Source organism: Aristolochia californica, unplaced genomic scaffold (genome assembly GCF_029961685.1).
Source record: "Aristolochia californica isolate CCGP_79_NKW_82.1479 unplaced genomic scaffold, dmAriCali1.0.hap1 SCAF_11, whole genome shotgun sequence".
Taxonomy (NCBI): domain Eukaryota; kingdom Viridiplantae; phylum Streptophyta; class Magnoliopsida; order Piperales; family Aristolochiaceae; genus Aristolochia; species Aristolochia californica.
This window is the reverse complement of record NW_027181782.1, coordinates 2,778,035-2,793,846: the sequence shown is the minus strand read 5'-3', so window position 1 is coordinate 2,793,846 and position 15,812 is coordinate 2,778,035. Positions and strand designations below refer to the sequence as shown.

Here is a 15,812-nt window from a genome sequence, read left to right as displayed (position 1 = left end):
AAAAAATTTGAGGTAAAATAACAAGAAAGGTAACTTCTTTGTGATGTGTTCTCTGCCACAAAGTTTGAGGTAAAATAATAGAAATAGTAAATTCTTTGCCACTGTTTAACCAAATAGTGAAGGTCAATTATGGGAGTCTAGTCTACTGGATCATCTGGTCTGAAAAAAATAACAAGATTGTAATTAATATCATCAAAGCATTGCCTCAATTATGTTTAGCTCTGCTATATGGAACCTTTCACCAGTATCATTTACTGAGTCCATTACTTGGTTACTCTTTTACTGGTCACAATTTCCATCCTTGTCATTGTCTGCCTTCCTCTACTTGTGTCTGATCCATCAATCTATGTTGACAAAACCCTATTCACAAATGTATTAGGACAAAGTCAAAACACTTTAAACAGTTCTTGGTTCTCCCCTTTTGTGGATGCCACTTGTAAGTATTATCAGTTGGTCTACCTGAAGTCTAGGTTTATAAAATCCTTTTTTCAAAAAGGGTTTTAAGGTGTTTTAAGACTAGAGTCTAGGGCTTGGTTGTATGTTCATACCTATTTGACTAGAATCATAAGAGGAAAAGCAATCTAATTGCCATTAACTAATTTCTCGAGATACAATGAGAAGGAATGCACAAGAAGGATTTTGTTGAAAAATGAGGGAAACTGAGAAAGAGGGAGTTTCACATACAGAATTCTTTCCATCAATGTGTGTAGAACATGAGGGTAGGGCTGGCAATGTCACCTAATTAACCATTCTATTGCTTTATCAATCTATTTAAAAACATAATACAAAATATTTTACTCGTTTTAATTATGCATATATATGTAAATGAATCAGTACTGGCAAGGGCTTTTCATATCTAATCACTTGGTTGGAGAGACTTTTGAGTATCCCAACCTTTTGCTGTTTAAGGGGAAGAAAAATATTAAAAACTTTAGGACAATATTTTCATGTATGACATGACTGTATTTTTAGTTAACATTTTAAAATCTTATTGGGGGTGTATAAGGTGAACAAGAGCTTAAAAGCTTGTCAATTATATTTTGTGACAAGTTTCAGAATTATTTATTTCATAAATTGGTATTTTATTCACAGAATTCTAATAGCTACATTCCTGTATAATTCTATGCACACTAACAGCACATACAAAGAAAACTCAAATGACAACAGGAGCTTTACAGGGATAACATTTAGACAAGCATTACTTTCTATACCAAATGCAGGTATGGCAAATCCGCAAAGCTTTTCATAAATTAGCCAGGCAAGGTAAGCTGACTTATTTCAACTTTCTCCTCATTTCTACTGTGATATAATGTTATTGTATTGTCTAATTGCTAATCCACAAAAAAATAGAAGGATATGTTATGAAGTAACATTATTGGGGGGTTAGTGCACATGACTCAGACATGATCTTCATGCGCATTACGCAGTTCATGTCCTGAGGTCGTTAGGGAACCCAGAAATTTATGTCATGTACATGAATATCCATGACTCAGGAGTTCATGTCCCAAGAGTAAACGGCGGAAAGTGCTTTCCGCCCGATTTTGAGAATCATCTATATAACTCACGTGCGGGGCAGTCTTTCGGGGCTCTCTCTGTTGCACACCCTCTTTGCCGTTTCATTCCAACAGCCCTCTCTCGTTCCTTCAGCCCTCTCTCGTTCTTTGCTCCCTCTCTTGTCTCCACCGTACCTCTCCGGTCTCCCTCTCTACGGCGTCCATCTTGTTGCGAACGTCCTTTCAACATCCTTTTTTCCATCTCAGACTCGCTCTCCCTCTGAACCTCCTGCTCGATTTTGACATTTGGGCTTCGATTTTTTTAATTTCTACTTCTATTTGTCATCGATTTCCTCATTCGGCTTTGATTTCAACCATCAGCTTCGGTTTAACAACCATCCTCCCTCTCCTCTCCCTCTCGACCTCCGTCGCAGAGCACGGGAGGTCGAGCATATGTTGTAGAGCTTCTCGGCCTCCCTCTCTTCTCCCTCTCGGCGTACCGTCAGAGCGTCGCCTCTGTCGCCGTTGGCTACTAGCCCGTCGCCCGTTGGCTCGCCGCTGAGGAAGACGACGATGGTTTAATTTTTCCTAAGTTAGGAAAAATTAAACTATCTTTATAAAAATCATTAATTTATAATTTTTATTTATAAAATAATTATTTTTATTATAAAATAATTATTTTTATTTATTTTACAATTACTATATTAAAATAGTGATTCAATAGTCATAATTAAAATATTATTAAAATAAATATTTGATAAATTATTTTGGCATAATTATCCGATTGCTATAATTAAACCAATGGTTTTAAATTTTGTGATAATATATTATTAATTAATAATACATAAAATATATTATGTACAAATATATAGTGTGTTAAAGTTATGATTAGATCAATTTTTCTCTTAAATTATTCATTTTTAGGTTAAAGTATATCATATGTTATTAATAAATTAATAACTCAACGTATTACTTTCGTTTTTGTTATTTGTAACGTTATTTATTTATTATTTGTAATTAATTATGTACGTATTTCATTGGTTCATGTAATTACCATATTAATGCACAATAAAATATCTAATTCAATTAATAAATATATTAATATATTTAATTATACATTAAATAACTTATTCGTGTAGTAATAATAGTTGTTTTACCTAATTTGGGGTTTAAGGATTATGTTGTAATTAAGTGCACTGTAAAGGTTTAAAGATTCTCTTATTTTTTATATTTTTCTCATGTTGGGGCACTAACACTGGAAATTGTTTTCCAATGCACATGAAGTCGTCAACACTAACACCAAGTGCGAAGATGATTTTCATGTATATGACTGACATGATCTTCATGTTGGACATGAACTTGAACTTGAAAAATCTATTTTGGGGACTAAACCCCCCTATATCACAGTAGAAAGGAAACTTATTTTGTGATCACTATGATCTTTTAAACAAGGCATTCTATGTACAGTCAGTCTCATAAATAAAAATTTAATAGACAATTATGACTGACCTTTCTTTTTGTGCTTGGGAAGGGAAGAAACCTCACCAGGGTTCTTTAAAGAAGATTTAAAAGCTATTTTTCTTTCAATTGTTCTTCTTTCTATTCAATTCAATGGACTTCTTTAAAGTCCGGTAAATGTGCAAACACAACAAATAATGTCATGAATGAAACTTTCGAGCAATTTAACATACAAAAGATTAAAGAGTCAAACAAAATACCTCAAAAAAAATGTAGTAAAATAAGATTTACATTCCTAAAAGTTAATGGCATTGAATTCAAATCTTTAGGGTCATCATTTATTTCAAATCTTGACATTCAGAACAAATTAGTTGAACTGGACATGTTTGAGTGAAAGGGGAAAGGAGAGTTGAAGAGTGGGAGAAGAAAAGAAGAAAAGGAGAAAGGAGAAAGGAGAAAGGAGAAAGGAGGAGAGAAAAAGAAAGGTAATAGATCTAAGACTACAAGACAAGCAACCCAAACAAGTACTGCCATTAAAGGAGGGATTTCACGAATGGAACAAGGACCAACGTCCTGGAGATTCCAAAGTGAGACAAGAGCCCTAAAACGTTCAATGGGTTGGACTTGGTAATGTTCTCCTTCTCCAGGAAATACTAGAAGGAACTTTCATGTTAACTTAGGAAAAATCAATTATGTTGTAGTTAAAAAGATGGTTTTACAGTAAGTTTGGGAATTAAAAGTGGCTTTGAGTCCTTCATAGGATTTGAGCCCAAAAGGGAGCTGGAATAAAGGAACTATGAAAAGAAGAAATGATTTGAACTGAAGGGACAAGAGTCGAACCATTTAGACAAGAAAAAGAGAAAAGGGAGCCAAACCCTAGTTACATAACCTTATGGAATTTGAAGGTGGATTCTACCCTTGTATTGAAGAAGAATATTGTGGTACTCAAACCCATGGGAGGATTTGATCCCATTTGGGTGAAAAATAGAAAATAACGATGTGATCCAAGTAAAAAAAAGTTTTGACAAAAAAAAGGATTTGATTCCTATAGAAAGTAGAATCCAGAGGAGTCAAACTAGGGCATGCTTTGGCTACAAAATCATACCATTGGAAGAAGTGGACTCAAACCTAGGGTAAAGGATTCAAACTCATGCAGTAAAAATTCAACTTTAAAGAATTTCAAAGGCAGATCTAAAAGCTAAAGGTCTTCAAATTTTGTAAGTGGTCTACCAACACATTCAACACAAAAATAGGACTTTTGAATATTTTTCATAATTTTCAGACCAAAATTTCACCTTTCTTTTTTTGAAAAATACCAAAAAAAACCTTATCCATTCACAACAACTAGCTTTTTGAATGTTGAAAATTGTGCTATATATATTAAACTCATCCCAAACTTCAAGATATCTTTGTCTAAATGAATTTCAAAGCTTCAAGTGCTTCCATAGTGATTTGCAAGTTCTGGTGCCATTAAGAGCTCACGAAGAAATGCTTTTGATAGATTTTTTTTTCACTCAAAGCTAAGTATCTCTGTGCATTGATTTTCATATCCATTGAGAACACTTGGTTTTTGATTGGTGAAAGTTACTCAGGAATTTTTACATCATAATAGGCTTTGATTTTTACATCAATAGTTTGATTTTAAAAACTTCCCATATAGCCAACAGGATAAGAGTTCTTAAATGTATTTATTTAGGGTCTAATATAGTAGAGCTGATGTATTGCTGGTAGTTTTACTATGGGATTGGGTGTCATCGTGTTTACATACTTGGTCGTAATAATTTCCTATTGAGAGGCTATATTGTGCTATAACTAGCTAAGCAAGTATCCCTTACATTTGTATAACCAATCAAGACTTGTATAAAATGATTGAGTTATGCTGAAAATCCCTTAATTGGGTCTAGGTGCCTGTACCTAATGGTTGATTGGTGTAAATCCCAAATGTTGGACAAATCTTCTAAACCCTTGATGGATTTTTGGCTGGAGTTGTTGTTTGGCTTATTTTTAGTGGATAGTTTAACTCCAGGGCAAGGGCTCCTTGGAAGTGGGGTAACAATCTAAAGTATAGATTGTGAACCACTATAAAAATTATGGCATAGTGGGGAATGATTGAGTCTTTTTGTTAATCATACTTGTATGATTGTTTGATGATAAAAATATGTAAATTGGCATTAAAAATTTGATAAACCTATTGACCCCCTTCTAGTTTTATCCTTGCAAGACCTAACACTTTCGCCCCCACCACTATCATATGATGGCAATGGGTATGGGGGGATCCTTCCTTGTTGTCCAATATAATCAGGAGGGGAGGAAGGCTATGTTTCGCCCCCCCTGTTCCTCGCTGTTCTTGCACAATGGTGACAAGGGTGAGGTTTCCTCCTTTGCAGTTGTTGACCCTCCCCCCCTCCCCCATTTGAAGGCCCCTTCTTTTGATGATCTACCCAAGTCATGTGGTTCAACTGTTAAACTTGCGAAATTGGTCATGTCAATCGGGTTTTCAGCATTTTTTTTGGGTTTTTCGAACACAACTTGGACATGGGACATGATCCGATTAAGCCCGGTTTAATTGGTTGATCCACTCCAACTTTTATAATCTGCATTTAGGGAATTAATCATAATATATAAATTGAATGTAATTTTTTAGGTGTATAAATTTCTCAAAGTTGATGCTTTTACCCTGCCCCTAGTTCTAGTTGTTCTTAGGTAATCTGATAGAGATGCAACTTGTTTAAAATAGTAAGATGCATAAAATAATCCACTTGGTTACCTCTTTTTGTCTTCCAAAGGTTCATACTCTCCATAAAGTCAAATTAAGGCTAGATAAGAAAGGGAAAAGCGTTATAGACCTAAGGCACAATCACCCAATTAGGGAATTCTAACCCTATTGACCACATTAAGTAATATTTTACAAAGTGTGGTATCTCATTGGTTCTTAGTCCAAGTGCCCCATATGTGATCGTCTAACATACAAAAGCCTAATTAGGTGAATTCTTCCATGTTTCATTAATATAAATAAAATCTTGTTCACAAGGCTCCAAGACCTTGAGTAATTAAGTCACATCAATGTCAATGTTCATTTCTAATAGGATGCAATTTAGGAAACTAAATAAACGCATAAAAATTATCATATAACATAATATATTTAGTGTGAAAAGCATTTTGAATAAGTAACATAGCAATAAATCTAACAATAATAGTGAAGATAACTTTGTAAGCCTACTACAAGCCTAGGTAAAGAAGATGGGTTGTATGAAGTCAACATTGTTGTTACACTTTTTATGATCCATAAAATCAAATGAATAGTTGCCCATTATATACTTGTTTGTCGTATAATACACCAACTTGTTCCAGTTGTCTATAAAGTTACGACAAGCGACAATGGAGGAAAGACTACAAAATATGGTGGTTGACGTCCGTTTCACCTTTGTGCAAACGTAGTAATCTTGGCCGTTCCTTTTGATAGATTTTTCAACAAATCTTCATCATCGAATGACACATTGTTTGTCTACACTACCACTTGGACTGTGTTCTCATGCATGGGGTGCATCAAATGAGTTTTTAAGTACAAGATGATTCACTCTCTTTTCCACCACCATCTCTCACAAGGTAGTTGTATAATGGAAGCCATGGATAATAGGTGATTCCCCTTCTCTCTTTGTTTCTCTTTATTTGTTTCTTTTTCTCTCTTTACATACTTGTAGAATTTTACTATCATGATTGTTAGATTTCTTGTTTTAATGATTTTTGTGCCATTTTTCTATTTTAAGAGACCTTTTTTTTTAATACAGGGAGATTAACGAATCCTTGTTTGATGAGATCGAGGAAGGTAGAGTAAGGGCATTCACATTGTACTCCTGTAATGAAATTGAAGAGATCGAAGAAGAAGAAGTAAAAGAAAATGAGAGTTTACACCGCAAACCCAGCTCTAGGCTCAAACGAGTAAGTTGCAATTTAGTTGTTTTTGAAATTTGATGAGAAATTTACACAAGCACCTACACACAAAGAGCCCTTTGCCCTTGAAAATGAGATGCCTCTTTTCAACCATTATCTTGGTTGTCATTTTAAATAGATGAACTTTTTACTACAAAATCTAAGTGATTCTTTTGAAAGTTGCATTTTTTTAACATTAAAATAGTGAATAGTACCTCTAGTATCTGGTACATAAATGGGAATAAGTAAAATATTTGATATCTATATTTTCTTTTGCCCTAAAACAATCTTAGCTGCTACTACTGTCTCCTGACTTTCACATCTTTCTAGTAAGTTTTTCTTTTGACATTGGCTCATAATATTGGATGTTTAAGCTTCCTGATGGAAGACTCAGTCTTGAAAATGACGAAAGTGACATAGAAGAAATGGCTGCCTTCGAGTTTTTCTTCGACAAACTGGTATGTAAATTGTTTCAAGATGATAACTAATAAGCCACTATACTCAACAGCATATACTGAAACATGACTTTCTTTCAGAACGACGATGATCATATCGAGGCTTCAGAGGGGTTCTTCTATAGAACTCTTGATCGTGTCAACGCGGTAGGCTAATGCAAAGCCAAACTCTCTCTCTCTCTCTCTCTCTCTCTCTGCATTTTAAGTTCATCTCTTGTCCATATTTCAGGTGTTGGAGACCGAAACCGGCCAGCGAGTGGTTACTGTTCTGGGTACCTTGGTCACTGCCTCAGTGCTTCTGTACTTATGGTCCATCTAAATACCACCAAGGCCCTGCTATATTCACAGCTCTATCTCGTATAAAAACTATAGTTTAAGCGTGTATATAGGCTATGTTATGTCTTTTATGAAATACAAATGCATGTGTCTGTAAAAAGACTTGTTGCTTTTGATGATATTATGCATCGTATGAGCTGTGAGATCATATAATATACCAGTATACATGTTATTAAGGTGTATTTGATTATGTTTGTGATTGTCTGTGTATAATAATTCATTTTTGTACACGTCTAGGAAGATACCCAGGGTTTTTTGTGATGTGTCACAGGTGTGACGGCACTAAAGGCTGTCAACTCATGCGAGCCTCAGTGCAAGTGAATAGCACATTGCGCTCTAAGACTGAAAGGAGATCTCGAGGGTCAGAGAGACAAGCAAGCTACACTTAATTTTCTTCTATTAGCATGTAGTGGTGGAGCCAAAAAGAGGGGGCTTGGGATAAGAAGGAAAGAGAAAAGGAAAGAAAAGTGGGTGCAAATGTTGTAGGAAGGAGGTAAGTTTAACTAAGTACAGATTAGGAAACTAGAAACCCACATATGATCATTGAGCTAAAGGCCTCAGCCATATAGAATACTAACTCCTAATTAGAGATCAATTTCTCTGAAGGATACAAGGTATGGCACAAATATGAAATATTAGCAGATTATTCCAGGCAATACTGAACTCCTTCATAGGTAAAGTGCAGGTTTTGACACCTTTTTCAGCCCCTTCTATACATGTGGAAGAATTTAGTCTTTGTTAGTGGTCATATTTCATCTCCATAAGCAACAATGCTGGCCACTACATCTTTGGTTAGGGTATCCAAGTCCTGATTTCGTGTGTTCTTCAGTTAAATCTTGATTAATTCAAATTTTACTGATTTATTTTAGATGTTTTCCTCAGCATCTCCCTCTCATCAGGTATTCCCCCTCACCTCAGTGCTGTGAAAGTTCAGAATTATTAAACGACATCTCTTCAGTTCTGCTTTCCTATAGCTGTATTTCATATCTCAGTCAATTAAGAAATTCAAATTCAGATTTTATTTCAATATTCTTCAAAATATTCCCATATTTTTCTGCTTTGTTGTGTTCCCAAATTGTCTACCCAGAAGAAATACGAAACTAGGTAAAGATCTAAGCCAACAACAAGCACTTTGAAAAGGTTAGCAAACCTCTTTATGATATTTTAAGAAAGTCCATAAAGGATAAAAATAGTTTCACATGAATCAAAGATTAGAAAGATTATGTGCTTATTAGTTGGAAAAAACCCCTCCTAATCCAACTAGTTTATTGTTTGGGGATAGACTCAGACACAATTTTAATGTAGCATCAAAACATGTATCTTTACATGAGCTTCCATATCTTAGGAATTCAGATATGCTAGTCCATGTAACAACAATAGGTTTGCTTCCCTCCAATCACAAGAATTATGGTGAATGAAACCCATTTATATGGAGAGATGGGTTCTAGGGTTCTATTGATCTTCTCTATGAGAAATTGGAGGTTAGCAGCCAATGCTAGCACATATGGATTAGTGGATTTAACACTCTTGATATGCCTATGTAAGAAAATATTCTTGGCATCAAAGTATTATTTAGACTATTTGACGATCAAAGCAATAATAGTTTGAACAAACCTCATAGTTGTATATTTAATGTTTGGACTATATATTTCAAGAAATTTATTAATTTCTTAAATCCATGAGCAACTTATACTTGTCTGAACTATCAAGAAGTTGATTAGTCTTGAATATCCATATGTACATACGGGTGACATCGAATCGAGCCGAGCTCAAACTTGCCTATGTTCTAGCTGGACTTGATTTAAATATTTTGAACTCGACCTCGAGCCAAACTCAGCCTCGAGCATAAAATTGTAATCGAGTTCGAGCCCAAAATTTTTATCTGAGTTCAATATTGAGCTCGAACTCCAACCTACATTTAAAACTTTGAAAAAAATATATGTCAAATAAACTGTATATAAAATTATCCATATATTTTATATAAAATTGGGCATGACCTCTACTTAAAATTGGGTATAACCTATGTACATAATACATGCATAAAATTTTCTATACACTCTACATAAAATTATTCATAAACACCGCATAATATTATGCATAAACTTTATATAATAATCAAACACAAAAAAATAAATGACAATCAAATTAAAATACTAAATTGTCTATACCTCAATAGTAGAGGGCAACTGTAAGTTCTCTAATTCAACAGCTACAATCCCCAAGCCTTTCAGGTAATCATAGATAATCACCTTGGAAACTAGTTTTTCCTTTCGGCCTTGGATCGCACCCCAAGTCATTGATGGCATCTCATATTCAAGGAATTTGTTCGACTGTGTTGAAAAGACATGAATTTGAATTCCACTATGTGCAACAACTTGGCTTGCTGGCAAAGATCTGATTGGTAGAATTTCAAACGAGTGACAACCGCATCTATGAGAAAGGCTATGGAGAATATATTGAAATAGATTTCTACTCTTTCTCCATATAAGCTTCATCTTCAAAATCCTAGATGTTGTCACATAAGTTGTAGAAATTAGGTGTATAAAGATTACAGAAAAATTCACAACGGAGCTCAAGTTTATCAACTCAAACTTGAGGTTGCCAAACTTTCTCTTGTTCTTTCTTTCATTGGACACCCAAAATACAAAAGATTAAAAAATAAAAGGCTTAAGTTGGCCATTGGTTGTAAATTTTATTCTCATCATTCTTGGGTTTCCATAGAAATGATGCAACATTTTTAACTATAGAGCATGGATAAAAAGCATCATTTTTAATTCAATGTCATAATTTCTACCGCTGGCAATTGAAAGTAAGAAACACCCCTGAGATGCCAGGCAACCCAAAGGAAGAAGCAAGCAACCGAGGGGAGGAAGATGGCATAAAAAACTGAAGTTCCTTAGTGTGCCTTTGATCGGATTGTTGTTGTTCAGGAGCCAAAGAGTGCAGTTTTGAGAAACCGCCTGCACTAAAGAGCGATAAACAGAAGCCAAGAGCAACTTTCTTTCGGATTGGAAATGAGAACTCCTACATCAGATACTCAGACACAAAATTGATTCAAAGCAACATCAGTTACTTAGAAAGAAAAAGAGAAAGCCAGAGAGATGACTGACGGGGGCAGATGGGTTACTAGTGTCGGCGATAGAAAAGATGATCGGTTCTCAGGGTGTTGATAGTAGAGCTTTTTGCCCAGTGTTAAAATTCTTGCAGGGGCTATGGAGTGGCGATCGACGGGGACAACTTCATCGTCGTTTAGCCTAGCGAAGAGAGAATAAGGATGCTTGGTAAAATCGCGGCAGCAACCGGTTTTCTCCCGATCATCTTGAGCTCAAAATCCTCAATTCTCGACCTCGTTGCCACTGGCACTTCCTAATCCTGCTACTGAATCCCCATTTCGCTGATTTTTTTCAGCCCCCGTTAAGTAACGAGTCAACTCGTGAGCTTCTAAACTGAACCATCGTTCACTTGAGCTTGACTTGTTATCTTACATGTACCTAGTCTAGATCTCGAATTCGATTAGAGATCGAGATAAACCAAGCCAGAACCGAGCCAAGCTTGAGCTGCTCGTGGACCGGTTCGATTCGATGCCACCCCTATGTACATGTGATGCTTGCGGAACAAACATTACTTTTAGGAAGATTAGCAAGTTCTTCTTTCATTTCAACCTCCCACTAATATTGGCTATGAGTTTCCTTGTGAGATGTAATTAGTTTATTGGAATTTATAGTAGTAGCAACAATATGAGCTGATCTCTACCAAAAAATAACCATAGTCAACGAGATGATTTAGTGAAATATTTGGCACATGTTACAATATAAAGAGTATTGATAAAAAAATAATGAGACAAAAAAGTCACTTATTATCTAGCTTGGAAGAAAAGTACACATCTAAGTTCATATAATCTAGGTGCTCTTTATTTTTCAATTTAATCATCAATTTGAATTGAATTATTTAAAATTTGATTTCCACTTCCTTTACATTTATTTCTTATTCTATGCATTTATGATTACTTGATTCGATGCCACCCCTATGTACATGTGATGCTTATGGAACAAACATTACTTTTAGAAAGATTAGCAAGTTCTTCTTTCATTTCAAAAAAATAAATGACAATCAAATTAAAATAATAAATTGTCTATACCTCAACAGTAGAGGGCAACTCTAAGTTCTCTAATTCATCAGCAACAATCCCCAAGCCTTTAAAATAATAAATTGTCTATACCTCAATAGTAGAGGGCAACTCTAAGTTCTCTAATTCATCAGCAACAATCCCCAAGCCTTTCAGGTAATCAAAGATAATCACCTTGGAAACTAGTTTTTCCTTTCGGCCTTGGATCACACCCCAAGTCACTGATGGGATCTCATATTCAAGGAATTTGTTCAACTGTGTTGAAAAGACATGAATTTGAATTCCACTATGTGCAACAACTTGGCTTGCTGGCAAATATTTGATTAGTAGAATTTCAAACAAGTGACAACCGCATCTATGAGAAAGGCTATGGAGAATATATTGAAATAGATTTCTACTCTTTCTCCATATAAGGTTCATCTTCAAAATCCTAGATGTTGTCACATAAGTTGTTGAAATTAGGTGTATAAAGATTACAGAAAAATTCACAACGGAGCTCAAGTTTATCAGCTCAAACCTGAGGTTGCCAAAATCTCTCTTGTTCTTTCTTTCATTGGACACCCAAACTACAAAAGATTAACAAATAAAAGGCTTAAGTTGGCCATTGGTTGTAAATGTTATTCTCATCATTCTTGGATTGCCATAGAAATGATACAACATTTTTAACTACAAAGCACGGATAAAAATCATTATTTGTAATTCAATGTCATCATTTCTACCACTGGAAATAGAAAGTACCCCCGAGATGCGAGGCAATCAAAAGGAAGAAGCAAACAACTGAGGGGAGGAAGATGGCATAAAAAAATGAAGCTCCTTAGTGTGCCTTTGATCGGATTGTTGTTGTTCAGGAGCCAAAGAGTGCAGTTTTGAGAAACCGCCTGCACTAAAGAGCGATAAACGGAAGCCAAGAGCAACTCTCTTTTGGACTGGAAATGAGAAATCTTACGTCAGATACTCAGACACAAAATTGATTCAAAGCCACATCAGATACTCAAAAAGAAAAAGAGAAAGCCAGAGAGATGACCGACGGGGATAGATGGGTTACCAGTGTCGGCGACAGAAAAGATGACCGATTCTCAAGGCGTTGACAGTAGAACTTTTTGCCCAGTGTTAAATTTTTTGTAGGGGCTATGGAGTGGCGATCAACGGGGACAACTTCATCGTCGTTTATCCTAGCGAAGAGAGAAAAAGGATGCTCGATAAAATCGTGGTAGCAACCTATTTTCTCCCAATCATCTTGAGCTTGAAATCCTCAATTATTGACCTCGTTGCCACTGGCACTGCCTAATCCTGCTATCGAATCCCCATTTCGCTGATTTTTTTCAGCCCTTGTTATGTAACGAGTCAATTCGTGAGCTTATAAACTGAACCATGGTTCGCTTGAGCTTGACTTGTTATCTTACATGTACCTAGTCTCAAACTCGAATTCGATTAGAGATAGAGATAAACCAAGCCGAAACTGAGCCAAGCTTGAGCTGCTCGTGGACTGACTCGATTCGATGCCACCCTATGTACACGTGATGCTTGCAGAACAAACATTTCTTTTAGGAAGATTAGCAAGTTCTTCTTTAATTTCAACCTCCCACTAATATTTGCTATGAGTTTCCCAGTGCAACAATATGAGTTGATCTCTACCAAAAAAGAACCATAGTCAACGAGATGAATTAGTGGAATATTTGGCACATGTTACAATATAATGAGTATTGATAAAAAAATAATGAGACAAAAAAGTCACTTATTATCTAGTTTGGAAGAAAAGTACACATCTACGTTCATATAATCTAGGTACTCTTTATTTTTCAATTTAATCATCAATTTGAATTGAATTATTTAAAATTTGATTTCTATTTCCTTAACATTTATTTCTTATTCTATACATTTATGATTGCTCGATTCGATGCCACCCCTATGTATATGTGATGCTTGCGGAATAAACATTACTTTTAGGAAGATTAGCAAGTTCTTTCATTTCAACCTCCCACTAATATTGGCTATGAGTTTCCCTGTGAGATGTAATTAGTTTATTGGAATTTATAGTAGTAGCAACAATATTAGCTGATCTCTACCAAAAAATAACCATAGTCAACGAGATGAATTACTGAAATATTTGGCACATGTTACAATATAATGAGTATTCATAAAAGAATAATGAGACAAAAAGTCACTTATTATCTAGTCTAGAAGAAAAGTATACATCTAAGTTCATATAATCTAGGTACTCTTTATTTTTCAATTTAATCATCAATTTGAATTGAACTATTTAAAATTTGATTTCTACTTCCTTTACATTTATTTCTTATTCTATGCATTTATGATTGATGTTCATTTGAGTTTTTTATTCTTAATTTAATAATAAAATGGAGATAATGGCGTTGTTGCAATTAATACAATAAAACTAATAATATTGTTTTAATTGATTCAACTTTGTAGCCAACATTGGTTCGACTAGAGTTATGAGAAATGATACTTTTTATTTAAATTATATCAGTTTTTTGGCAGCATATGAGTTCCACCAGTTGGTCTAGTCCAATAGGCCATACAAAAAAGGAAGCAAGCAACTCATACTAAAAAACATACCATCCAAGCACTCATCAACCCTGTTTGATCGAACAAGAGAAAGGAATATCATTTTATGCAAACAACCAACAAACAGAAGGAGTTGTCTAGATAGCAAGAAGTTGGTCACTTTAGTTAGATTATTGAAGAATTGAAGTTATACAGGTCAAAGGAGTTGAGCTTGCACATAAAAGTCAAGCTCATCATTGAGAAAGATGAAGCGTTAAAAGACAAAAAGAATCGAATATATGGGTGAAAAGGAACCAAATGAGTTGATTCCTATGGAAGGAGTTGATCCCTTGTCGTAGAAAAAAGAGAAATGATGCCAAGTACATAAAACAAAAAGTTTTGAAGGTGAAAGAAAGTCAAACCCATCAAAGGAATCAATCACTTAGCATAAGATTTGATCACTTTGTCAAGATGAAAGTGAAAAAGGAGTCAATTAAAAAAACAAGAAGGCCCCGGCCCCCACTATAATGAGTGACCCCTTAGTAAAAGGAGTCAACCCCTATAGAAGTACAATATGAAGAAAAAAGAAAAATATAGTTGATCCCTCAAATAGTGAGATTTCACAAAGAACAAGTAGTCGGCCCTTGCCTGACATAGAAACAAGAGGAGTTGAACCCAAGGGAGGATCCTACTATAGCATTGAGCCATTGGAAGAAAAAGGAGTCAACCCCATGTTGCAGAAATTTAAATCTTTTGAATTTTAGACTTAGATCTAAAAGTCGTAGGTCTCCATCATTTGTAGGGTGCTACCACCATATTCAAGAAAAAAAAGATTTATTGACTTTTCATAATTTTTGGACCTATTTTCACTTTTTTAATAAATACAAAAAATGTCCTTATCCATTCATAACAACTTGTTTTCTGAATGTTGGGAATTATGTTAGATAACCCAAAATTGCCCCAAATAAACTCTTGCTCTTGCGCCAGTAAAAACCAAGTCTTCGAAGCCTCACACATGATTTGAGTAGTTTTTGGCTCTTTCGAAGCTTGAAAGGAAGTCAAATTCAATAGTTTTCTTCATTGATCTAAGCATTTCAAAGCTTGTTCTCTTAAATCTTTATTGAATACTTACATCTCAATTTGCTGAATGTCTGCCATGTGGTTTTAAAATTATATTTTACTCAACTATTGCATTTTGAGTAGTTGTGTTATTGACTTCCACTTGGAACCAATATTAGCAGCCTCTTTTATTCTCAAACTATATCTTACATGTTAGTATGTTAATTTATTGGGTCACTTGAAAGAACTATTGCAAAGTATAAAAATTTGGGGATACAATTTCTAATCCAATTATTTACATACATATATTTTAAGATTATCAATGACACTTGGTCAAGTATAGTGAACTAGTACTAGTATACTTTGAAATCATTTCCTAAAGTTCATATTTCTATTTGTGGGCTATAATTTGAAATCAATTATTACATTGAGTTTTCTTTGTGTGCCTTC

The 15,812-nt window shown here is 34.8% G+C and overlaps 1 protein-coding gene across 1 annotated transcript; it reads left to right on the top strand.

The window, feature by feature from the left end:
- Positions 1 to 6,568: 6,568 nt before the first annotated feature.
- On the top strand, positions 6,569 to 7,655 carry LOC137944561 (bet1-like SNARE 1-1). Its single transcript, XM_068790242.1, has 5 exons — positions 6,569 to 6,588; positions 6,740 to 6,890; positions 7,256 to 7,339; positions 7,418 to 7,483; positions 7,566 to 7,655. Exons 1-5 carry the CDS (start codon positions 6,569 to 6,571, stop codon positions 7,653 to 7,655), a joined length of 411 nt encoding a protein of 136 aa, XP_068646343.1.
- The last annotated feature ends 8,157 nt before the right edge of the window (positions 7,656 to 15,812 follow it).